We start from the raw sequence: 27,497 nt of genomic DNA, 5'->3' as shown, positions 1-27,497 counted from the left end.
TGACATGAGTCTATATATGTTCTACTTAACTTGAATGAGGTTATGAATAAATATACGTTTGGGTAGTCAAGAAAATCAAGTTTTTTGTTTGTTACTCGTATTTTAATCTAATTTCTTTTTTCTTAATTTTATTTATATTTATTAATTTAGTTACATCTTCAACTAAAAGTGTGAGATTTGTATTAATAATTTTTCTTCTTTTTAAAATTTCAATATTTTCAAAATGTATATTCTATTTGCTGACTGCAATTACACAAACTATAACTATATAACTGTAACCTTATACATTATACAAGCTTGTATAATTATAAGATATCAAAATAATTAAACTTAAAACCTCAGGGTTCAATACCAAACTAAAGTAATCAAGTCTAAAAGTAACTTTCTGTTACTTTTTTTTTTAATACTTTAAAATAAGAAAACTTTCATACAAATATTTTTTTAAATTTCTATTTATAAACGTTGCTACTATAATTAAGCAAGACATTTTAAAACAGATCAATTAAATAATCATTGCAAGTTAAATCTGCTACTCATACCTTTATTGAAGATGCTGACGTAGATGAAAGAGCAAAACCAGTTTAAAACAATTATCAAGTGCTTCTATGTACCAGTCATTTCTAAAACTACTAAACAATTTGGCAGTATTTTCATAGATCCTCAATTTTTACTATATACTAAGCACCATATTTATTACTCATGTGGTATTCCACTACATACATTGTAGCACACTTTTTGAGAATTTGTATTTACACCTTTTTGTTTTATCATTTTAATTACACTACATAATATAAGTTGAATTATAATACATTATTGCAAAGAACTGAGAATAATGAATTATGTTCATTACTGTATTACTGGAATAATTATATACTATTAGGCATTAAAAGTATAATTATATACTGTTGTCTAACTAAAAGAGGAGAATAATACTTATAAAATATTAAAACAAAATGATACCATTTTTTTGTAATCCATTTAATTAAAAACAAAAAACCAACTAAGTATTAATTATTATTACATACCTCTTAAAAACTAAAGCTAAATAATTTAAAAAAAATATCTTTTGTCAAGTTTAAAAGAAAACTCTACGGCATTTGTTCTCAAAGTGGGCTATAACACCCATTGTGGGCATTAGAGGCCTTCAGGGGAGAGTGGTAGAAGTTCCAAGAAAATTGGGGGCATTCAGGCAGTCTAGGAAGACGAGGGGCTGATTAAAAAAAAGGCAAAAATTATGTTTTCCTGATATTTCAAATTAAAAATTAAATACCTACTACACTAGTACAAAAAATTAAAGGAACATTTTATGATAAAAAATGATTGTATTTAAACTACTTTAACTTTGCAATCAAGAGGCTTAGACAGACAAAAAAAATAATAATTAAAGCGTGAATACTCTACTTTATAACAGTAAACTTCAAATTTCAAAAATCATCAAATTAAAAATAAAAATTTGTGAAAGTTTTTCTTTGCGTTTGATTGAGCGGATGGGGGAAACAAAATTTTTTCAGTAAACTGCATTAAAATCATTTAAAAGCTAAGACTTTTACAGAAATATTCCACTTTTAAGAGAAACGGTCACTTTTGTCTTTAATGCTGCATATCTATCCACCTAAGCAATGTATTGATACAAATAAATATGGAGATTAAAGGGTTTTGATTCAGCTGATCTAGCTTTAATGACAAATTGTGAGGTCTTTAATGTAGTGTTGCAGTTTTTGGCTATTATTCTATCTGTGCTTGTTGCACAGCTTCCCAAGATTATGCTACCTTTAAAAACAATAATTGCAATTGCTGTTTTAAGAACATATCTTAAAAACAGGAATTGCAACTATTATTTTTATAAGTTTAAAAATTTTAGGATGCTAGAAAATTTTTGATTTTCAATGTGGGCAGAGGACAAAAAAGTTTGAGAATCAATGCTCTAAGGGCACTTCATCACTTATTGACCTACATAAATTGCCTACAATGAAATAATGATACTGTGACCCCTTAAATATATAGGACTATTTATGAAAATACTGAATGAATCTCTACACGACTTTTCAAACTTGATATATCTTTGCCGATAAAAAGATTCTTTGTTTTTTTCCATCACAGATACTGTTGAGGTTTATTCTATAATTTGATTATTTTATGCTATATTATTATTTCACTCACCTGAAAAACTTGAATTTATAATAAATCAAACTGTACTGAAAAAAATATACACACACATCTATATCTAGTCTGTTGTATGTATTCTACAATGGAGTAAAACCTCGAGAGGGATGAATTCTACATAGATAAACTATAACAGCAAATTTCAAATATGATAAACTATAACAGCAAATTTCAAATATGATTCTATTATATAATCTATAAAATTATATTAAATAAAATTTCTGAGAAGTACAAAGACAGAATATAGGGAGAGAAAAACTGAAAGAAAACATAAATTTCTTGATTATAGATTTGAAAACAAGTAAAATCATAGGCAGTGTTCTTGGAGAATGCACATTCCAGATATCTTACTTAATTTCACTATGGGTTAGAACAGTTTCACAACTGGTTTTTTTCTTGTTTTAATACAGCACTTATATAATAAATACATTATATTAAAAGCATCCATATTAAATTGTCTGAATCAAAGTAAAAAATAAATAAACTGATTAATATTGATAACTTCATTATAATGACACTGCTACTTTATTAACATGTTCAATAAAAAAAAATTAAATTCCATCAAGAATAATAAATGAAATCAATCTGTTGATCTAATAATTAACTATTAGTCATTATGAATGGCTTTGGACATAAATGACTCCATATCAGTAGCAAGCAGATATCCAAATTAAAAATTTATTTTTAAATTTTATTTTAAAAGTAAGAGAACATGATAATCACGGGTAAAATAATTTATAAATATTTTCCTTCACTGCATAGAGATAATAAACATTTTTAGAAAAATTATAGTTTAATATAGGAACAAAATATGGCTGCTCAGAATTTATATATTTGCTGTAAAAAAATAAAATTGTACAGATCATAAATAAATAATTTTAATACCATAAATAGAATATAGATTATAAGTTTGATAAAATATTCAATTAATTATTTATTACACGGGTAGTGTAGGAATTAAATTATAATGGAAGTAAATATACAGACCACAAAGTTAAAATGGTAACCGTGATAAATTTTCTGAAAATAGAATTTAGGAAAATAGTTAATAACTATAAAATAATGGCAGTGTATAAAATACAACATGCAAATAGAAGTTATTGGTATAACCTATTTCAGCTGATATTTTAGTCAGTACTGGGATAAAAAATAAATCTGCATTTTTACCAATGATAGCAGGCAGAGAAATCCATATATGATTTTTTTATTTTTCAAGAATTTATTGTATATATCACACAGAGTAATGTCCTTATTGATTATGTTATTATTTACTGTAATTATATTATACAGTGTCAAATTAAATCATAATTAATGAACATGCTTTGTAGTAAAACAAAGCTAATCTAATCATAATTTTATTAGTAAGTTAAAACATGAGTAGCCAAAAAAATTAGAATTGTGATTCAAAGACCAAATTAAATTTTGATTATATATATTTAATGTGTATTCATAGTTAACATGTTTTAATTAATTGTAACTAACAACCAATAAAAATGCATATTTATTTGTTAGTAAATCTGTAAAAATTTTTATTAGAAAAATGTTTTTTTTTTTACATATGTTATGTTTTAGTGTTAGCTTTATTGTAATGATTTCAAAAAAAAAGAAAAGAAAATGTAATCAATATTTTGAGAATTGATTATTTACCAGTAAATAATCATATTGGCAAAAATTACGATAACTGATTTACTGATGATAACAGTTTTTAATATCATTACATTTTTTTTCACTTATTCATAAATATTTACTAATCAAAATTTGATTTCCGTATAACAGAACTAAGTGTATATTTTGTAATTTCTTCAGCAACTATAAGCAATTATTTTTTATTTTTTTTAAATTTTTGGTAAATTTAGAATTTTTTCAAATCTATACATCCTGTATATTCGGTATATACAGTGTTCTGTTTTGTGTATGAATTTTTTAAAATTTATTATATAGAATTTTTTAAATTCCTTTAAAAAATTGTTGGATGAAAAATTCTTTAATTGTTTTTGACATGTTTTTTACAATAAAAAAATTTTTTTTAAATTATGTAGAAGTTTTTATTTTTTTCCAATGTTATATTATGAGTACAGTGTTCAGAGCTAATTTGAACAAGTATATATTTGTTCAAATTTTTTTGCTAAAAAAAACAACAAAATAATAAAATAATTTTAGAGCTCTGAACATTGTACTCATAATATTTGAGTACTTTTACTTAAATTTAAATATCATTGCATTTGACAAAAAAAGAAGAAAAATAAATAAACAATAAATGAATGCTGGACATAAACATATAAAAGGGTTATGGGTAAACATATATAGGGTTTAAATATGAAAAAATGAAACAATATTACTTTTTTTTTCCTTATGATATTAACTTATTTATTTGCATACTATTATGACTTTGGGATGAATTATCTTTACATGTAATAATGTAACCTAATGTAATCCCTGGATCTGCTCTAACTATGTAAAACAAATTTTTATAATTCACTACAAATTTTAGCTCAATTTGTACATAAGAGAATTATGTTACAAGATACAATTCTTATTTAAATATAATAATATTTAATTTATTTAAATATTATAATTTTAAAAAAAATGGATTTAACTATACATGTACACTAGAATACAAAATAATATGCATTTTATTATGATTTAATTGGATTTGCTGTAAATTTAAGAAAAGTTACAAGTAACTGTATTGATTTTTATTTCTTGTCTTTTTTTTAATAAATAAAGAAAAATACATTTAGGTTATGATCAAAAGTAGACTTTAAATAAATTAAAATGAGCTAAATAATAAATATACAATGTAAATTTACATAATAATACTTTATTTGAACAAACAAAAATCAAAGTATTTACAATAAAATTGTGTGTACATGTTAAGATACACACATACATTCTGTAAATCTGGCTAAGTACATAATAACATATATATTTATACAGAGCCACTAAAAAAATACATTTAATAAAATGAACAAACAGATCTATACGAGTCATTATTATTCTATGTCAAAAATTCCATTTATATTTTTAAATATAATAACAGATTTTACAACAGACACTTGACTAACACATTCAGATCTAAGCCAATATATGTAGGGGTACTTTTTTAAACAGATCGACCATTGTGTATAACTATCATAATCTTTTAAAGTCTGCTGGTGACATGCTATTATACATTTTTGACAGGAAATAATCTTTTAAAATAATTCATTAAGTTGATGTAAATGTTTGTTTGTACCACAAAAAATTTGTGATTATTTATGGCTATAGGTTATAACTACACTTACTTGCACAATGTTATGTTTTCCATTGCTTCTTAAAAGGTAATGCATTAATAAAAATGTTTTTACAGAAATTATTTAATGTTTCAAATAGATTACCATTTTTCTTAAAATTATAAATGTTGACTTTTTAGTATTAACTATTATTTATAAAATTATTAGAATGTTCAATAGCAGTATATATTATTTCAAGGAGAAAAATTAAAACTGTAAGAAATAGTTTTATTCAGCCAATACTTATGTTATTTTTTATCTTAAGGATAATTTCTATTGTCTAATTGTCTAAATAAAGATCACGAAAAACATATATTTAACTCAAGGGTAACATATGTATACTACTATATGTATACAGAGCTTTGCACAATTAGTATTAACTATAAAAAATCTCAGTCATAAAAAAATTATTACAAAAAAGAGAATTAACCAGTGTTTTGTAGATTCTCATGCACTCTTATACTTCTTCTGTAGATGTACAGTCAAAATATACAGAATAAGCCATAAAGCATTACAGGTTGTATGTTTAATTACTTCTGTTTATAATAATGTTTATCAAACATATATAATGTAGGTTTACAATATTTGCACCCATGAATAAGGAAATGCACAAAAACTCAATTGGTTTGCCACATAATTGTGTAATGTTTCCTCTTCATGGATTTAAAATGGAGATAAATACGTTGAGATTATGCCTAGACCTGATTGTGTTAAAACATCATAAGTTAATACTTGTTTTATAAACTAAATATTTTACTTTATATTTTAAACTGAATGAAAAAGCCACTTGCAAATCCAGAAAAAAACTACTGGAATTAAAATCAAACTATAATAAGCTTAAATGATATTAAATAAATAAATTACTATCTATTTAAAATGCAGTAGGAGCAATATAATCTCACAACATACATTAATTAAAACAAATTTAAATATAATTAATTATTACTTATATTCACAAAACATACACTTTAATTAAATTAAATTAAAAATTATTAAAAAACTAAAAGTGAAGAAGAACGCAGATTAAGTGTAGATGATAGGCTGCGTTATAGAGGATCCTTTGATGGCACCCAGATGGTTGGACCTGACTGTTCACTAATTACTTCTTTAACTTTTTGATAGATATCTTCAGGGGTATCTCCCTGTACAACAGCTGTAATAATAAAAAAAAAATATTAAATTCACATTTCACTTAGACAATACATTAAATTTCAAGAATTAATCATTATTAAATTAGTTGAACATTTCTATAAAGTGTCAAGGGAGAGTGGGAAAATTTCATTATATAGAAATTTTGTTATTAAGACACATGCAATCAAGAACAAAAACACTTGCTTCATAATCACAAGAAAAAACTCACAACACGAAAATGTTCAACATTAGAAAGGGCACAAAGATTGGAATGTATGAAAAAATACTGAGAGGATCGCAAGGCCCTAACAGTCCCCCACTGAAGAGAATTGGATAATGGACTGACTAAAGTGATCCTATGCGGTCAAAGATAATAATAATAAAAGAAACATTTAATATATACAGTACTTCTAACATTGCATACTCAAGGTATCCACAACCAACAGTATATTAAACTTGTAAAATTTTATTTCTTCATTGAACTGCACAGTATTGTAATAATAAATGTCTAAAATTTGCAATTTTAAAAAATTATGTAGCTTTTCTATTTTAATTATTCGTATTAGCTAGTTTGGCTTATTGTTAAAAAAAAAATCAGATTTTTAGTTTGCATTTTATTAAAAATTGTTTTGTTTTTAATAAAAGATTCTAATTTTTTAGATAAATAAACATTTATTCCGGTAAGCTTTCTTGCTGTTGTATTCCAGCACATAATAATGAAAATCACATACTTGTAAATCGCTAAAGCTTATCCAGGGATTCATCACATCTTCTTCTCCAACTTCATTGTCGCTAATACAGATCTGCAGGACATCACTTACAATTTCACTTACAATGTCAGTGAGATATTCAGCAACCACAACTCCATTGTCAATATCAGTGAATTCCAGTAATATTACATCAGCAGTCAAACAAGTCTTGTCTTTTATTTTATTATAACTTTTACTTAACACGTGCAGAATTTCTTCTGTTTGAACATGATTGTACATATCGGTAAAACCAGCCTTACTAAAACATCACATGTTTGTTTCTGAAGTAACGTCATTAACCCACGCTTTTGACATTTCTGCAGTACAATCTTTCATTGTAATTGTAATATTTCCTTTGTAAGATTTATTATCAATTGCACTAACCACTAACCACTTTCATCAACACTTGTTTCGGATAGTGAACCTTCAAGTTCTTTATAATATCCTGATCCATAGGTTGGAGTTTGGAGGTCGTCTTCGGTGGTAGATACACAACTTTAACTAAATTCATTTTTTCTGAAATCGATCGTGGGTGAGCAGGGCAGTTGTTGATGAAAAGTAACACATTTATTTTTTTTTCATCATTTTGTAATCAAACATCTGCAGCCATTTACAATAAATATCGCCTGTCATCCACGCTTCCGTATTAAAATCGTAATCTGTTTCTAATGACTTTGACATCCTGAAAATGTGGTTTTATACTTTTTCCAATTAACACATTCTTAAGTTTTTCTGTGCCAGTCATATTAGCACATAACATGAGAGTCACCTTTTCTTTACTGTTTTTTCCCCCAAAACATAATTTTTTTCACACAATGCAAGAGTGTAAGAGGTTTACTAAATTGTTATATCTCTGAGATGTACAGTCGATTTCATGTACATCGGCACTTTCGCTGCTGATGACTTTCTGAGAAATTCCATGTCTGTTTTTAAATCTGTCCAACCAACCTGTGTTTGCAACAAAATTTTCATAACCCATAGTTTCTGCAAACTCTAACGCATTTCCTTTTATTGTAGCACCTGAAATGTGAATATTTTTCTCATAAACCACTAAAAACCATTTTAAAACATCTTTGTTAACATTTGAATACACGCATTGCCATAAATATTTTATGTTCTTTAATTCAATAAAATCCTCTTCAGACTGCTTTTTAATTTTTTCATGATTTGTCAAAATTGTCAATAATGAACTAGCTGCTATTCTGTAATGTAAGGCAATATCTTTCTTTTTACTACCTTTATCAATGTCTTCTATAATTTTTAGTTTATCCTGAATAGATAAAGCTTTACACTTTGACATTTTGTTTTACTGATGGTATAAACAACCACAGACACTAAATTAAGTACAATACCACAGTATACAAACTAAAAAACAAAGACTAAAGACAGCCCATCTGTTAAGAGATTTACAAACTGTTACATACTGAGATTAAACACACACTACCATAAATGCTAACTGCAGCAGTATACAAACATGGACAGCCTTACAATGAGTCATGTAGCCGCTGTCATCAAGTACATAGCATACTGTATCGTTTATTGCTGTTCAATCGTAATAGAAGCTGAGACTATGTAAAACGAATTCACACAAAACAAAAACAAAAAAATTTTTAACTCTTATTATGCCCAAAAAATTTGTTATGTAGAAATCATTTGTTTGTTGTATGGAAGTAAATATACACAGAAAATTCCCTTAAGTCAAGGTTTTGGGAAAACTTTCATACTATCCAGAAATTCATAAAAAAGAAGTTTCTTATATAGAAGTTCTGACTGTATTTATTTAATGGACTTACTGCCTTTTATTGAAGAAAGAAAGATTTAAAACATATATTTTTTTTTTACTGAAGCCAGTAAATTATTCCTGTAGCTGATTCTACAAAATACACAATTTTATATACTACAATTAAACATTTTTTTTTTTGCAAAAAATTAAATTCTTTTATTCATATTTCTCATGTGAAAACTATTAACATTTTAATTTTTAACATATTGTCATTTTTTCATATCTTATTTATTTCTTTCCTTCAATTTTGTGTAATTATTTTTATTGGTAACATGTATAATAGCTACAACCTAAAATTGACATTAATCAATAAACTATTGCCAAACTTGATTTGATTTTAACTCTACCCTTACATTCACCAATACCACCACTAACCACTAGACAGCAGGAATTTACAGCAAATTTGACCAGAAAAAGTAATGTGTTGTTGCTATTTCAAAAAGGTAGTTTTAATATTAAGTCTGAATATTGCCTTTTCTAAATTTTAAATAATTTCTGGAAATGTTCTGGAAGAATAGAAAAGTTGGCAGTGGAAACTTTACATACTACAATTTTGGAATAACTACAAAATATTTAAAAATGAGAAAAAAAATTTCACTGAAAAAATAAACAACAATAAAATAAAATTACCAGTAAAGTATTCGCCAAATTCTTGTTCCATTTTCAAAGCACGTTCATAAGTTTTCTTTGCTTGTTCTTCCGTAACTCTTTTGTTCATTTCCCTAAAAAAAAAACAACGTAAATTAATAATATAAAGAAAGAAAATATAAATAAAAATTAAAGTAGTAACTGACAATATATTAAATTACCATATTAATGAAGGCAATATTACTGTAATACTTATTATTAATTAAAATGCACTTTTTCAGAAGTGCAAAAAATTCAAATTATGAATATTTATCCCAAATATTCTGGTATTAATATAAAAAATAGATTTTGATCAAATAAAGTAGGATGGCATCTAGAAACTGATACTGCTATTTTAACCACCTTGAAAACCAATGAAATAACAAGCTATCAATTTTATCAATAAATGAAGAAAAGGTTTAATGTTAGAATCTAAAGAATCTGAAGTAGAATCAATGTTATTAATAACAAATCTAATCAGAGCTGGTTAAAATAATTGATAAAAAAGGAATGTTAAACTCTATGAGAAAAAATAATGATATTTCAGTAACTTATAGTTTCAAAAAATTACTCATTAATAAAATTAATTTAATAAGAAATAATGCTGGTGAATTGCAGTTTTGACATCTTTTAATAACTTAATTGCTAAGAGTGAAAACAGGTTAAAATAACAACTACTGACTAAAACAAATCAGGAGTTAATACTATATTAGATATTACTGGTGATGGGAATAAATTACCAGAATTCATAGACTTTAGTAGAAAGACAATTCCTAAAGAAACTTTTTATTTAAATAATATGGAATTTTTATTTTTTATTTTTTAAATAAATATCAATGGATATTTTGGATGAATTTACTTCTGATGCACAAAATTTTACTGTCCACTTACTCACAGTTCTTAGATTAACAGTTACATCATCATAAATAGCTTTTAGATGATGATAAATGTCACTACGATTCACTTTTTCTGCTGTTAAAAATTCAATCACTGCATAATGTTTTGACATATAGATGTACATTACAATGGTGGCTGGCAGAACATGAGAGGGCATGGGTCAACCGAATTTTGAAATGTTAGTAATAGGAAAATGAAAGTACAAAATGGCACCTGCTGCTTTGTTAAACATTTTGTTCTCGTATACACTTCAGCTACCCATCATAAAAAAGTAATGATTTGATGATTCTGGGAAGAAGTAGGTTTATAATATATATAGGCTGGAACCAGCCTATATAAAAACAGCTGTTAAGAGGTAGCAGTTTTACTTACTTGAGAGATGTGAAAGGTTAAAAAGACGGCAAAAAAGGATCAAAATTATTTTAAAAAGCAGGGGATTTCTTTACTTGTTCAACAAGGAAAGTACATTAAAAGTCTTATAAGATTGTTTATAAGAATAATAACAAGTGGCATTATTAGCAAGTAAATATTATAAGTTTGAAAGGTAAAAATCAGGCATTTCTTAGTTAGTAAACAACAGAATTATAGTATACATAATGAAAATTTTTAATAATATCATATGTTGTGTTATATACAGTAATATTTATTAACTGTTGGTGGTCCAAAAATGTGAGCAGATGGGAAAATGTGTGCTAAGAAACCATAATATTCTCTTGAATTGCAATTCTTGAGTACTTCTTGTGTGGTGCTGGTGGATGGTTGATGTTATGTATTCATGTAATCACTTGTGAGTTAGTTATTATTTTATTGCATACAAGAAATTGCCTAAAAACTACACAAGTGATCTGAGAAAAAGGTTCTCTTCTTAAGGTAATTACATACAATGGCTGACCCCAAAAACAGACATTTATAATAAGTTTTTATAAATTATAAAATACTTACATAATTGATTCTACAGATTTTGGTTTAATAAATATTGCAACAGGATACAACTGTGCTACTTGTAATCTCTTAATAGCATTGCCACTAACATCAAGGATACAGTGCTTTCCCTGAAAAATAATAAAATAAAACACAATCTATTTAATTAAAAAATTCTTAAATAAGAACTGGTACTTTTGTTTGAAATATTAATTGCGACAGAAAAATTATTGTTTTACAGGTTGGTGGTATTCATGAAGTCACAATACAACTGGCATAATTTCTTGTTTCTACTCTTTTAATTATTACAATCGAGTGTTTACGTAATGTGCATGTAACATTGTTACATTTCAAAACGTCCATCACTGAAGAGGAAACAATTATAAAATTATGCATCTTGCTTAAAAAATTAGCTATGTTAATGTTGCTTTATAAAGCATTTGTTGAACTAACAATGGAAAAAGCTGCTTAAGAAGGGTACAATTGTTTCCATAAGGGTTGATGTGATGTTTATATTGGGCACCAATCTATTTTGACAAATGATGATGTTAAGTGTGTTCAAAATAACGGAAAGAAAGAATCTATAAGGAAATCTGAAATGAAGAAATAACATCAGAAGTTGAAATAGCAGAGGAAGTTGTCCCTGTATCTCTATACAGTGACCTGAAAATGTAATGTTTGTATACACACTGTTAAAAAAAGATTGTCAGTACAATATGCACTAATCAAGATGTTATCTTCCACAGCACATCTCTTAAGCATCCACTATACTCTACTAACTTAAAACCAGTTAATTTTAATTAATTTAAAAAATTTCTTAGAATTGGCATCTTTGTTTGAAATACTAATCGTGACAGCTAAAATTAGTTTCATAGGTTGATGGTGTTCATGATGTCACAATACTTTCTTGCTCCTCCTTGTTTTTTGTTTTCTGGTATTTTATTTTCCTGTTGAAATGTAATCTGAAAGAAAAGTATCAAAAAGGATGCCAATGATAACATCAGCAAATGAGATGAAGTAGCTACTGAAAAAAGAGGTTTCCAAGAATAAGTTTCATAAATTATAATGGATTTGAAGGAAACATAATGAAAACTTTTTAAAATTAAAGTTATAATTTTAGAAAAAAATTTAAAACTTTTATAAAAACAATTTTTATAAAATGAATGTATTCCTAAAATTTGTATAAGTTTATTTCATATAACTCTGTTAAGGTTTGCCAAGATTATATAGGTTTTCTTATAAACAGAATTATTTTGTTTATTTACATAACATATGAAGTGTTTGTAACTTAAACTATAAATGTGAAGAGTTGAATAAATTTAATACAGAAAAATTTAACTTAACATATTGCTAAGTTTCTTTTTACAATAATTAACAGTAGGTTGTAGCATAAAATAATTATGTAGCAAAAAAGTCAGCATTTTATACCTACTGAAATTTATGTTTATTCTATGAATACGTTCTTAGCCTACATTTCAGTTATACTAGTTTTACTAATATTATTATCTGATGTAAACAAGCAAAGAGTAAGCCAACAAAACAGGTAATTTTTAAAAAAATAATTATTTTTTATTTATTTATAAACTTAAGAAAAAATGTTGCTACAGGTGGTTCATTCAATAGCATTTGATTGTACCTTACACTCTTAAGTACCTAAAAATTCTAAGTTATGAAAATTACATCCTGAACGTGACCATTTCAGATCACAAATTCTTCAAGTTGAGCTCAAATGTTTTCCATTGCACAGTAACATATCAACAGAAACTTTGGTAGCTTTGTGATACATTTTTTCTTTGAGCTTTTCAATATTTTGTGGTGGTGAGTCACTGAATATCTTACTCTATAAGCAAAAAAATCCAATACTGTTAATTAACTGTTTACATTTAGTTAAAATCCTTATGAAGAATCCATCAAACAGTGGGGTGTACAAGCCAAGTGAAATTAAATGATGATAAGACATTGACTGGCATTTTGTAACATTGCACTTATTTTGAATGTATTTTGCATTTGTTTGTTACCAGGCTTTTTGTTCAGTGCCGTACCAGTTTCTTCAAAATTCGATACCTAGACTTTACTGACGTGGGCAGATACCACTACCGTACCACTACTGCATCATTATGGTGGATAGTAAATGGTGTCAAAACATCTGTTGCGCAACCATAAAACTATCACCATTTTCATAGAGGAGGGTTAGTTCCTAAGAAGTATAATTTAGAAATATATACAGAAATTAATCAGTTTTATAAAATTACTTTTAATATGCAACTGAATTTGAACATTACAAAATTATATGTCTAAAGCTATCTATAATAAATTATTCTGAAAAAAAAAAAACAGATACAGCAAAGAGCATTGTACTAAAATAAGTAACAGTGTTTGTTAAGAAATTTATATTTACAAAGGGTGAATGTGCAGGTGCCCACAGTATCTCTACTGTTATTACAACTATCAATAAGTAAATTTGTACACTTTTAAAATCCACTTACACTAGAATAATAAGATACATTTTATGTTAGTATAATGATTTGGAAAATACTTAGTTTTAGAGTTTGTTCATTAGACTATTGTTTAAAAATAAGTACATGTAAAGAAATGACAATAGATTTGTATCGATAGGCTACTACAAAAGGATATTGTTTTTGTGTTTTGTCCATCATAACTAAATGCTAAAGAAAGAAGGACCTACTGATACCAAAATAATTGCACATATGCAAATGCTAGTGGAAAAATAAAATTATTATCTATTTTAATGGCTCGCCCTTTATTATGTTTTTAAAAAAATGGAGTTCCTTTAGGATAAACAAAATATAGTAAAATCTTAAAAACAATATAAAAGTTAAACTATAAAATAATTAATTTATAACTTATAATAATAAATTTTTAGACAATTTAAAATTTATTTCTAAAAAGATCACCTTTTCAGCAACTTCCCTAACTGAAGCAACAGACGTTCCGTAAAGGTTATCATTGTACTGTCCGGCTTCAATAAATAAATGGTTTTGAATATCTTTTTCCATTTGTTCTCTTGAAGCCACAAAATGATAATCTCTTCCATCTACTTCATATTCTCTTTTTGGTCTAGTTGTATCTGAAAAATGAAATAATTCAACTAATAACATGTAGAAGCTTAATTTCAAGCAAAAGGTTTTATTAAGAATCATAGTAACAAATGCTCTACAATTTTTATCACAAAGTTTTATTGTTTAACAAAAATAAAACTCTACAATCATCCTCATGAGTATTGATAAGGGCTAATTCAAAGTTACCCATCCCTAAAAAATCATAATCATCCCCTAGGTATATTTGAAACATTTTAGAAAAATAGTTTTTTCAGGTATATCTTAATTGTGATTATTGCTACACATAAAGTAATTTTTTGTTCACACATGTTTGCAGTAAGGCTTACCTAATATATTATAAACATTAAAAAATAAAGTAGAAAACAAGTCTCACAATTTATACATTAACTACAAATTTCATTTAAGAAAATAATTCTCCGTAGTTAGGAAAATTATAACTGTTAAAAAAAATGATGAGAGGAAATATTTGTTGAAAAAAATCTTATGGGTATAGATTCCACAAAACTGAACACTATGGTGAAAAGTGGAGAAACTTGTTTAACTGCATAAAACAAGAACCAATACTACTCTTTGCAGCGATAAGAGTTAAACCTCTCTAGAGTATTTTTTAAAGTTATCTACTTTAACTCTTACTTTATTTCTTAAAAAAGTGATACTTAATGTTTGTAAATTTTTTTGTAGCCTAAATCTTATAAATAATTTTATAAAGGATCATTTAGTAAAATCAATTCCAAATCCAAGGTGATGATTTATTGATTAATTTTTATTCTAATACCTATCCTTTGTAAAGTCATTAATGACAATGATGAGTAATCCAGAACATTTTCTTTATCATGTATACTTGTTTAAAAATTTTATATTATTTTACAATTATAACATTACAACCAGTTGCCTATCAATTTTGAAATAAAAAAAATCCAATGGCTACCCATCAATTACTTCATAACTTACCTACAAATTACAATTAAGAGTAAAATTACTTGTGCTAAGTAGTAGACTACAGCAAAAATGTGAAAAAACAGGTTGATTTTAAATCTGACAACTAAGCTAATCCTCTGTAAGAGAATTCTTAATAGTTGTTACTTTCAAGAGAGCCCTCATATTTTTGTTTCAATTAATTTTCTGCAGACTTTGATTACTAAAAGGAAAAAATCAAATACAAAGTATAAAAAAGAAAGAATGTTTTCCTAACAGGTTCTCTAAGTGTCTACCTATTCTATCAGTTACATTTCATTTTAATTAATTTTCACATAAAAAAGAATTATATAATACTTACGTGGTACACAAGAACCAAACTGTTCTGGAAATTCTGAAATAAGGTCATCATTCACTCTGTCTTTAAGAGGCCCAAGAATAATAACCGGTCTAGTATAATCTACTTGCAGTTGTGAAACTGGTTCATATGAAAGTACAGTTTCTTCTGTTCCTAAATAAAAAATATGATAGATTACAAAACTGAAATTAAATTATTAACAGAATATTTTTAAATATTACATTTTTAAGTTACAATAAACAAAATGAGTTAACTTTGCACTTTGAATTAAATATATATTCAAAGTCAGTCCCAAACCATGTATAGCATTTATTATGTGATAATAAATAATATTTAATGATCTAGTCTTGCATTCTGTAAAAATTTTATATTGTCTCCCACAGATTTTTGTTTACTGATCTTAATTTGTATATTTATTTTATATACACTTGAATTCAATGGACAATTAAAGTTATTTAATAATTTGTTATCTAAAAAGCAATAAGTTATATAAAATAAAATTATTACTGTTAATAATTGTAATTTCACATATAACTTACAGACTCAAAATTCTACAAGAGTTTTATGCACAAATTCACACATCATACTTTTGTTTTTGTACTTATTTTTTTATTAAGTTGGTTTTTTAGAGTGTGTAAAATAAGCAAGAGTTCTTTAAAATAACAGCATAGATTTGCTATGAGAAAGTGCCAAAAAGTATAAATGCACTTACACCTGATTAGTTACAAATTTATATAGTTCTGTTGAACTCAAGTTAACAAAACATGTAAATGAATCAAATTACTCGTATACAACTAGGTAATTTTAATATCACTTGAAATGTTTAAAATAATCCCAATAATGGTATACGTCACATTTCATTTATAAATTTATGTTATAATCGCAGACTTAATGTGATTAAATTAAGTACAGTTATGGTTGTTAAATATGCACAAATAAAAATAATTAAATTACTTTTTTTAGTGCTTCTTTCAAGAAGGAAAAATTTCAAAGGTCACACCTGTCTGATGAATAACATGAGAACCAATTTTCTTAATGCTATTTTTTATTACGTAACAGAGGTTACTTTTCATGAAAAACTAATCACAGATAAAATCAAGACTGGACATGATATGCACACACACATACATACACACATATTTATCTGTACAGACCAATCATAAAACCTGACATAAGGTTTTCATAGAATAAAACAACACATGCCTTACAAAAACTTATTTAGTATAAATATATTAAGTGAGATATATCTACATGTTTAGCTCAGATGAATAATTAATTTGATGTGTTATATGAACTGAAGAAATTGAATTTTATTAGGCAATAAATACAATAAAAATGAATTTGTTCCATGAGTTCTCTGATACATAATGAAATTTATATGGTTAGGAGTTGTGCTGTATTCTGGAAATATCGTTATTGAAAAAATAAAGATTCTTTTACTAAGTCTTACTCATTTTTTTATTTTTTATTTTTTTTATGAAAATTGTTCATTCCATCTCTCTTTTTAAGTGATAGACACTAAAGACCAAAATTTATGTTGGATATAAATTTGAAGATTTCTTTAAAATAAAAATAAAACTCAAAATATAATGGTGGTAATTATGGTAGTTTAGTTATGTAACAAAACTAAACTAATAAATAAAAATTATAAATTCATATAATTGTGAAATTTTGAAGTACTGTAATCATTTCATAGAAAAAATAAATAAAAAATAAACAAGATTATTGTACAATAAATAAGAGGCTTGGGAGATTATCAAATGAGAACTGAAATTTATGACAGAAAAAAATATTAAAAACTAGAAATATCAGCTACTCTAAAATATTACAAAATGAATCATGAAAGAAAAAGCTTGTAGTTGAAGTTATATCTTACAGAAAAAAATTGACTTTTCTAGAACAAAAATAATTTTCTGCATTATCTTTATGAATTTCAGTTTATTTAAAAAGACTTTTACAAATAATAGAAAATTATCAATAAAAAATGCTCTATTTTTTACCTCTTGAAAGCAGTTTAAATGTTTGTAACTTTGTTAAGAGATGATCTAAAACGCTATATATTTAAGATCAGAGTTTTACTTATCATTTAGAATAAAAAAAATTCTGCTCATTAGTCACTTCTATTAACCATGGATTTTAAAAATACTATGAGTTTTTCTGAAAAGAAACCAACTTTTAAAGTAGATGTATGAAGCACTATTTCAAAAGTTTCAAAAGCACTATTTCAAAAGATTCTACCTACTGATACAGTGAGATTCCTTAACCATGTACTTTGTTTGCTAAAACACTTTACACTATTTTATATTTAATCTCTAAGCATGAAATTTAAGTAATGTTTGTATCTGTAAACACCAACAATCATTTTCTTTACATTCTGATAAAAAAAAAGGAAAAGCAACATGTTTATATGAAATTTTATCAAAATGAGAAATATATTTACAGAAACTCTGGAAATGTTACATGAAGTTATGGGGAAAATGTTTTATAAGTCATGTAAAGTGTTTCAAATCAAACAAACCAAAATAACTCCATTGAGAATGTGATCTTATCATATTTTTTAATTGAAATAGTGTTATTAATTATGAATTTACTCTATATGGTCATAACATCAGCAAAATTTTTATTTGAAAGTAGTGGAGCATTTGAGAAAAGTAGTCAAAGTGAAGCTTGAGTAATCAAAACATGGATGCTGTGCCATGGCAATGTCCCTGCAGATTTGGTGACTCTTATTTAAAAAGTTTTGGTTAAGTGTAACAAATGTTGTACTCCATTCACTTTGTTTGGCACCTGGAGACGTCTTTTTTTCCCAAAAATGAAAGTCGTCCTGAAAGTTTCCACATAATGAAAATGATTTAAAAAATCTACTACAGGCTATTTCATTGAATATGTGCCAGAACGATTCAAATAATGGAAAAACAACATTAGGACAACGACAGTCGAGGACACTAGTAAATCTGATTACATTGCAAAATGCCTTTTATAACAAAATACATTTTTGTTGAGTACCTTTTATAACAAAAGGTATTTATCTACCAATGAGATATTCCTAACAGTCTTAATGGAAATTTTTCTTTCCTTCACAATTCATAGCAAAAAAAAATTTTCTACACCTACAAGGAGTGTTTGAGAATTTCTTGAGCTAACAAGAAAAGACAATTTTTCAGAGATTTTTTAATTTCTCAATGTAGTCTTGCAATTTGATGCATCTAAACCAATGACTTTCCAACTTCTTTATACCTTCAGTATAATGTGATTTGTCCAACTCTGCAAAATAAGCGATTGTCTTAGTCTTTGACTTCATCATTTGTAGTGAACCTTCGTCAGCGAGCCATTTCTTCTGGTATGAGAAAAGGAAGTAATTGCTGGGAGTCAGATCTGGCAAATATGATGCATGTGAGAGCACTTCAAAACATAGTTCATAGAATTTTGCAGCAACAATTTGAGATTATGTGCAGGCACATTATCGTGGTGAAGAGCACTTTCATTTTGGTCAGATGTGATGTTTAGCTTGAATAGCATTCTTAAACTGGTCCAGTAGTGAAGCGTATACTCCCTGGTGATGATCCTGATTTTTTCCAGGTAGTATTCTATAAGCACCATGCCATAAGAATTCCAAACAAACTATAGCAATGACTTTTTCTACAGACAGAACTGTTTTTGCTTTCTCAGGTGCAATTAACCTGCTACCAAACACTGTTTGGTCTTTGGCATACAATAGTGAATCCATGTTTCATCTACTATTAAAATAAAGTCAAAGAAATTCAGCAAAATTAAGTTTAAGTAAGTCCAAACACCTTAGAAAAGTGTTTAGATGAATACCTTCTTTTGTCAACTGTTAATAAACCCATCAAGTAGAAAGTTTTTCATACCCAAAATATAATATAAACCGTAGTGGACCCATAGCCCCCTTTTTTACCATAAAAAATAAAGAGTAAGAATTCTTAATGTGGAATCTTAACTCTTTTTGTATGTTCATTAGGGTGAGCCTTTTAAAACAAAGTACTTTATAATAGCTCAATTTCAATTTTATCTATTTTTAGAAAATTTAAAACTTGATCCCAAAAACAAGCTACTAAATTCATGCATTTGAAACTTCACAGTATGCCATCTAAAGAATTACACTTGACAAAATAATATCAGTCATTTGGTCATACTTGTGCAATTTTTGGGTCAGGCTGAGAATTTTACGAATGACCCTAGTGCTGAGATCTAGCAATCTTTTGAAAAATAGTTGCAATGTAACCATCAGACTTCTCTTTTAACATTTAGAGATAAAACTATTCTTAATTACATTTACGTTTATTTTTAAAACTATTGCTTAATGAAGTTACTGAATGAATGTTGATTTCACCATTAGGAAGAGGAGAAAAATGGGATGCTTTTTACATATAAATTTCTACCATTCCTACAGAATTCTTTAAGTAAATTACAAGTCACAATAATAATGCAAACAAGAACATTTTAAATATATTATAAAACTCATTCTTTTTCCCTGCCTCAAATGATTTGTAAGTTATAAGACTTCAAAGAAAAGCTTTTGACATTTATGATCAGTACTAATATGGTCAATTGTAAACTAAAAACCCTATTATATTATCTTATAAATATTCATGAACATTTTAGAATAATACATGAAGGAGAAAATCTATTAGATCACAATCTATTAATTTAAGAATAGTACTAAGTAAATAAGTTAATGAACAACAAACATGTAATGAAAAACCACACAAAAAAACTAATAACACAAACCATTAAACAGAAGTTTAAATTAATTAAAAAAAAGAATAAGAACACATGAACAACTACAAAAATGAAAACAATTATGCACTAAAGTATATAATATTTAGTAATAATTATTAATACGTACATTTACTTATATATACAGTAAAGGCTTTTTCATTTTTGAAATAATGATGAGACAATATTAAATTTAAAAAAAGAAAAAATAAAACTAGCAGAAAAAACAAAACCAAAAAAAGTTAGCATATTATTATGTATTACTAAAAGAATCTAATAAAAATATTTATTAAGGTGTCTAATAGTACAAATCCAAGTACTTTCTTTAAAAAAATATGTATTCTTATAATATTCTTGAACATAAAAGATTAATTTAACAATTATCTGATTAATGTATATTGGAACAGTTTGACAGCACACAGACACATATATATAAAGACGAGTCATCCAACAACAAAATCCAGGATATGTTGGAAAACCTAACTTCAAAAATTATCTACAAAACTACTTCCAACACAAAAAAAAATATTAAACTTCTCTGCAAACAGTTCTAAATAAAATGTTAAAGACTGATTTCATTATGTTATAAAAAATTAATGTTACAACAGATTTGTCATTTGAATATTTTAAAATCAGATGAAAAGGATTTAGAAGGTTTTTGCCTTTATAGATGCCAATTACTAAAAGACAAGAACACTAATACAAGGAAATTTATTTTTAAATTTAATAATTTCAGACAATTAAGAAATATGTATATTGAAATAAGTATATATGAATGAACAGTGTAAATGTAAATTTTTCAGTAGAATTAGAACAAAGAAAAATGTTTGTACAAATTAAACAAATATTGAAATATTATTGTAATATGTAATTGTTCTAGAACTAATTACACTTGTCAAAAAATTACTTCTAAAAAGGCTGAACCCAGCCCAGATACTTGTACTGATAATATCTGTGTATCTCTGTGTTGTATACTTGTAAAACCCATTTATCATTATTAAAATTTAAAAAAATAATAATTTCTGGAAAAATGTTAAATGTTTTACAATATTTAAATTGTATTATTGCTAAAAAATAATGGTTCCTAAAGTAAATGATAACAAATTTGTACTGTTACGCTACTATGATTATAAAAGGATTATCTTCTTACATAAAGAAATATATTCTAAAAAGTACTGAAAAATTATGAGCTACTATAAATTGTCAATTATTTATAATGCAATATTTAAATTTTAACAAGCAATACTTAATTATGAAAATTAAATAGAAAAAAAATTAATATTCCAATTAATGTAATAAAATCATTCTTTACATAAAACTAATCATTAATTTCTTTTTAACAATACAATTAAAAACTCATAAGCATCATTTAAAAAAAAAATTATTTCTTTATTTAAACCAGAATGCAAGCATCAGTATGTAAAAAAAAAAAGAAAAAAGATAAACAACGTAGTTAGATTCTGATCACAGTTAGAGGTGTGCTGGGTCTAACACCGACTTAACATTAATATAAAACATCTTACCAACAAGTATTTCTATAATACTAATGCTGCTTAAGCTAATACCTTCACTACTTGGATCGTCTTGCGTGTAACACAACATGAACGCTGTAACAAAAATAGATACACAAATAATTAAATAACTGTAATTTTATATATGAAACAAATACTTTTTTTTAAAAAACCCAGTAAAATAGTGCTAAAAATTATACCTTGCAATGCAAATTTTATCTAATAATTAAAAATCATTATATGTACTTTATATTTGTTTAATATTTAAACCTATTTTATTGATAATTTTTTCCAGCTGATACACTTTAGTTAAATTGTATATTAAAAATTTAACATACTTTCATTAGAATTGCAATTATTGCAATTTTACATAAAACGGTCATGGCCACCAATCGTTTAGATGACCTTCCACAATACCATACATACAAAGTGATTCAGGAGGAAAGGGAGATAATGTTTGAACTGATTCTAGAGCTTGAAATAAGGAAAAAAGTTCATATAAACATATGTCCGAAAACGCTTTGTTATAGAGAAAAATTTTGCCCTGGTTTTAGTTCCTCTTAGTGAAATGAGGCATACTGAAATTTTTAAGGTGTTACATAAAGGGTAAACCTGATTGTTTCTTATGTTTTTTGTTTTTGATAACACTGATAAACATAATTTTTGTTTCCTAACATGTGATACATGATTTTAATCTGTTTTTTGATGCTGAAAACGAATATGAACTCAGAATCTTTCTATCAACCACCATTTTGAAAAATTTTTTAATTTTAATTGAAGGATTTTTTTTCATTTTTCAATGTATAGTTAGCATTTTAAGCTCCTGTATTGTATTTTGTTAGCTCATTTTTAATCGTTTAATTTTGTTAACATAATTTGTAAGCTGTAAATAAAGAATACTAGACAAAGAATTAAATTATATCATAGTCACATATTATGACTCATATCTAATACTGAAGAAAGAGCCTTCATGGACAAGATTAATCATGTCTGTGCAGGTCAATATTTATAGCTGAAAGCACAGCTGTGTTGTTTATATTAAGCACTGAATTTAGGGATGAATTAATTTTGTTCAGTCTTATTGCTGTCTTAAATTTGTTAACAGTGCAGTGTCACAATGCCTCAAAATTTTGTAAATGATGTGGATGCCTTTTATTATGTATGTGGTGAGATTACCGTAAAATCAAATAAAAAAACATTACCTCTTAAATTAAAAAAGCATATCATTTGTACTTTGAGTGTAAAATTGGTGATCAGGATAAGACGTGGGCTCCTCATATAGTATGCACTAATTGTTCTGTGTATTTAAGAGGATGGTTGAAAGGTACATGGAAGGCTTTGCCATTTGGTGTACCTATGGTTTGGCATGAACCAAAGGATCATGTAACTGATTGTTACTTTTGTTTAACAAAACACTAATATGACTACACTACACTAATATGACTTAAATCAAACCCTTTTTCTGAGTAGTAAGTATCTGGACTAACATAGTGTTATCATCTGTCACTTCAAAATATATTCTATATAATTTCTATTTCTATTAGTCATTAATACTAGTTATGACTAGTAATGACATAATTGCCAACAGTACACAGCAATTAAACTTAACCGAATAGCATCTTGCATAATTTAAGTTTACTGAAACCAGTTTATTATAATATGGTTTTGAGCATTAGTAGTTTATTTTAATTTCACATCCTTTTAATCTCAAGATGGTTTTCCACATTATAGATCTTAAACTAAAGTTTTTAAGGAAATTTAATCTATCATCATATATGCAAATCACATATTTAATTACAGGCATTAAAGTTACATGAAAGTTCTGATGTACTTTATAAAAATAACATCATCGTACCCAATAAATATCAGAAATTTGATATTTCATTAAGGTAGAATAAACTGAAAAGAGAAACAGAAAATAATATGAGCAGAAATAAGTGCAATTACACTTATTAAAAGCACATAAATTTATACGGAAAATATGATCTACACTAACAAATTTGTAATACTGCAAAGCAAAAAGGCAACAAAACCTGTTTTTTAATCTTACTCATAAAGCAGCATACCTGCATAGAGCTTACATACATGTTTTACAAGTTAATATAATTAAACAATAAATGATGATCTATAGTATATTAACAGAAATGTACATTTTTTTATAAATAACACATTTGATAAAATAAAACATTTGAAATACATTATGAATTACATACGCATAAAGTGTAAGCATATGCATGTTATGTGATCTGTTAAACATAATCATTTTATTTGAGCCAAACATTTAGTAAAAACATTAATTTCACTTTTACATCTGAATGGGAAAACTGTATTATTCAGCACACAGAAATAAAAACATGAAATTGTGAATAAATAATGATAAAAAAATTAATAATCAGCTCAAAATTATGAAAAGCTTACACAAAAAAATGTACTACCAGATAAATTATTAAAAAGCAGTATAGCCAACATCTCTTAAAACAGAAAAAAATAAATGTAATATAATCCGATAAGCACCAAACTGATATAATATAAATTTCATTTCATTGGCTTATTAGGCCAATAATTAATTAATTAGTAGCAGTTATTTTCTATACTTGTTATATATCTGACAGTTCAATTCCATCAACAATAATACAGCAAAGCATTAATATAAATTGGTACCCAAAAATTATATTAAAGTATTTTTTTCTAAGCTGACCACAAACAAAATGAAAACTAGAAAAATTCAAAACATAATTAAAATCAGTACTTGTAAGTACAAATTAAGAAAAAAAATAATGAAGAATTTTATAAATGTAAATTATTTATTAATAAAATTAAGCATAGATATGCTTAAGAAAAGGCACATACTTTACAAACTTAATCAGTATATCCATCGTCTTAAAAAAATGTTTAATTTAAAGATCAAGAGAATAATTTTGATAGAATATTTTTTTTTTAAATGCTACATGATGAATCTATGTAATATACTCAAAATCATTGTAATTATGCAGCTCAATCATTTTCTTGCAATGTAATGAGGTATTTTAGAATTTTTATACAATTTCTTATTCTGCTATGCTAATGGATTAAAATGGCTGGTCGTATTGCAGGTAAAAAAATTTCTTGGAGCAGTTAAGAAAACTACCTACAGTATTAATGAAGAGAATATGGCAGATACAGATACTTGTACTCATACAGTAAACCACAAAAGTGCCACAGGTACAGTAATCCAAATCCTTCCTATGTCCCTATTGTGGATTCAGCATGTGTTTAGCCACAACTCACAGAATAGCTGGAAAAAAGGGAACTAGGATGGTAATAATGAGAAAGGAATGATTCCCTACATAGGGACTGTGAAACAAGCCTACCGGAAGAAGTATTTCAAGGTCCCCTCCAGGCAGTGGGTCTACCTCACAATCATTCAGATGACAGTAGCACTGTCGCTTCAGGAACACCATATAACTCACTAATGGCTATATTAACTAGCTTAAATATATGTTACAATAAACTTCTTCTCTCCCTAATTCTAAACAGATACCTAATAACTGACTCAGTCTTCCTGAAAGTCTAAACAATTCATGATAATTCCATATTAATGACACAGTAAATATTAATTTAATAGTAAAGCATTAATGTAAATGTTAGAATACTAATGATAATGTCTCATAAATTTGGATTGGTAAGAAGGGTGGTGATCTGCTTTGCTTAGGTCATCTTGTGTATAACTTAACTTGTAACTCCACAAGCCAGACTGACTTCCATGTCCTATAGCAAGTGGTCACAAGTTCTTTGTAATCAATTGCTCATGATGAATTTTATAATGGTAAACTTGTAGCTCCACAAGCCAGACTAACTTCCATGTCCTATAGCAAGTGGTCACAAGTTCTTTGTAATCAATTGCTTATGAAGAATTTTATAAATGTAAATTATTAATGAAATAAAGAGTTTATTTCATGAAATAAAATGGCTGGAGCCAGTGAGTGCATTTAGGTAGAGAGTAAGCATGAACGAAACTAATGAGCCTTGGACCAAGTCCCTCCATAATAAAAAGCCACTGCTTAGAAAAGCCCACTGAAAGCAGTGTAAACTGATTTGTAGAACTAACAAATGGATATGATGAACAAGTGCTGGGAATATGATCTGTATTTGAAATGGTCATAGGAGAACAACATTTAAACATATTTCACTGGTCATGATAATATTAGTAGCAGATGAATATCCCACAGCCTACAGATAAAACCGATGCAGCATATATCATATTTGGTACTATCGTATTGAGGGTGATCATAATTAGCAATACGCTGATTGGAGTGTCACTATTAAGATTTAGTGGAAATAAAAGGGAAGTATAAGTCACTTGTCATTCAGCAAGCTATAATGTGCTGCTCGGGAAGACTATAAGGTTGATGCTAAAAATGGAATAAAAAATTTTAATTTTTTTAGTTATGGTAGTTAATAAATTTTCAAAAGTAGTTAACAAAAATAAGGCAGAGAATGTTTTGTTACTATTATAAAATGTGTTTTGTAGAGTGATAAAAGAGAAAAATAACTTTATTACAAAAGGGCTCACCACCTAAATGAGTTTATTACCAGTTCAAGGATTAAAATATTATTTGTAAAACTATCAAACTTTTTCTTAATTTTTTTTAACAATAAGATATATTGGAGTTTAGAATGACAAGATGAAAGCCATTTCAATAAACTGGTTCCAGAAAATCTTAAGTTAAACAACACTAGGTACAGTTTCACTGAATGCTAATGGCATTAATTAGTAATTAATGATTTCATAACAATCAACACCTATTAAAGTTAAAAACAAATAATAACAATAATAATAGATTCAACCATCTTATGGTAATAACTTCTGTAACTAATAATGTCACTACTTATTTCATATTAAATAATATTATATGTTTGAATGAACCTGGCTAATGTGTAAATATGTATATTTATTATTAGTATAATAAATAAACCTGAATTGTTAATGTGACATTTAACAATTGTTTAATAAAATAATAAAAACAATATTTATTATAAAATATTAAAATTGTATCATTAAACAGACTATGTTTTTAATTAAGAAATAAAATTAATAATAATGAAATCCTTGAATTATATAGTTATTGTTTTAAAGAAATTTTACATTGACCATGCACATGCATTTAAAAATAACACACAGACTGAGAATAAAATACAATGAGTACTAAACATTTTGACTCACCATGAAATGACATTAAAAATGTGTTTGTGAAGTTATCAGTTTTAGATTTTTTTTAACAATGAAATAAATTTATATTTGAATGAGTTGTTTTTTTTTTCTTTTCTTTTGTTTATATGTTATTGCTCATGTAGACGTTTACAACATTTAGAA

At 26.4% G+C, this 27,497-nt stretch overlaps 1 protein-coding gene across 1 annotated transcript in view; it reads right to left on the bottom strand.

The window, feature by feature from the left end:
* Nucleotides 1-4,968: 4,968 nt before the first annotated feature.
* Nucleotides 4,969-27,497, bottom strand: part of dlg1 (MAGUK family member discs large 1) — a 1,479,687-nt gene continuing 1,457,158 nt past the window's right edge. The window contains exons 15-20 of the mRNA XM_075368120.1: nucleotides 22,157-22,240; nucleotides 15,900-16,049; nucleotides 14,459-14,631; nucleotides 11,565-11,674; nucleotides 9,729-9,820; nucleotides 4,969-6,588 (exon numbers count right to left, since the gene is read on the bottom strand). Coding sequence (XP_075224235.1) covers nucleotides 6,482-6,588; nucleotides 9,729-9,820; nucleotides 11,565-11,674; nucleotides 14,459-14,631; nucleotides 15,900-16,049; nucleotides 22,157-22,240 — 716 coding nt within the window. The 3' untranslated portion in view covers nucleotides 4,969-6,481. The remainder of the gene's footprint in view (nucleotides 6,589-9,728; nucleotides 9,821-11,564; nucleotides 11,675-14,458; nucleotides 14,632-15,899; nucleotides 16,050-22,156; nucleotides 22,241-27,497) is intronic.

This window comes from Lycorma delicatula, chromosome 1 (genome assembly GCF_047948215.1).
Source record: "Lycorma delicatula isolate Av1 chromosome 1, ASM4794821v1, whole genome shotgun sequence".
Classification (NCBI taxonomy): Eukaryota; Metazoa; Arthropoda; class Insecta; order Hemiptera; family Fulgoridae; genus Lycorma; species Lycorma delicatula.
This window is presented reverse-complemented; position numbering and strand designations above follow the sequence as displayed.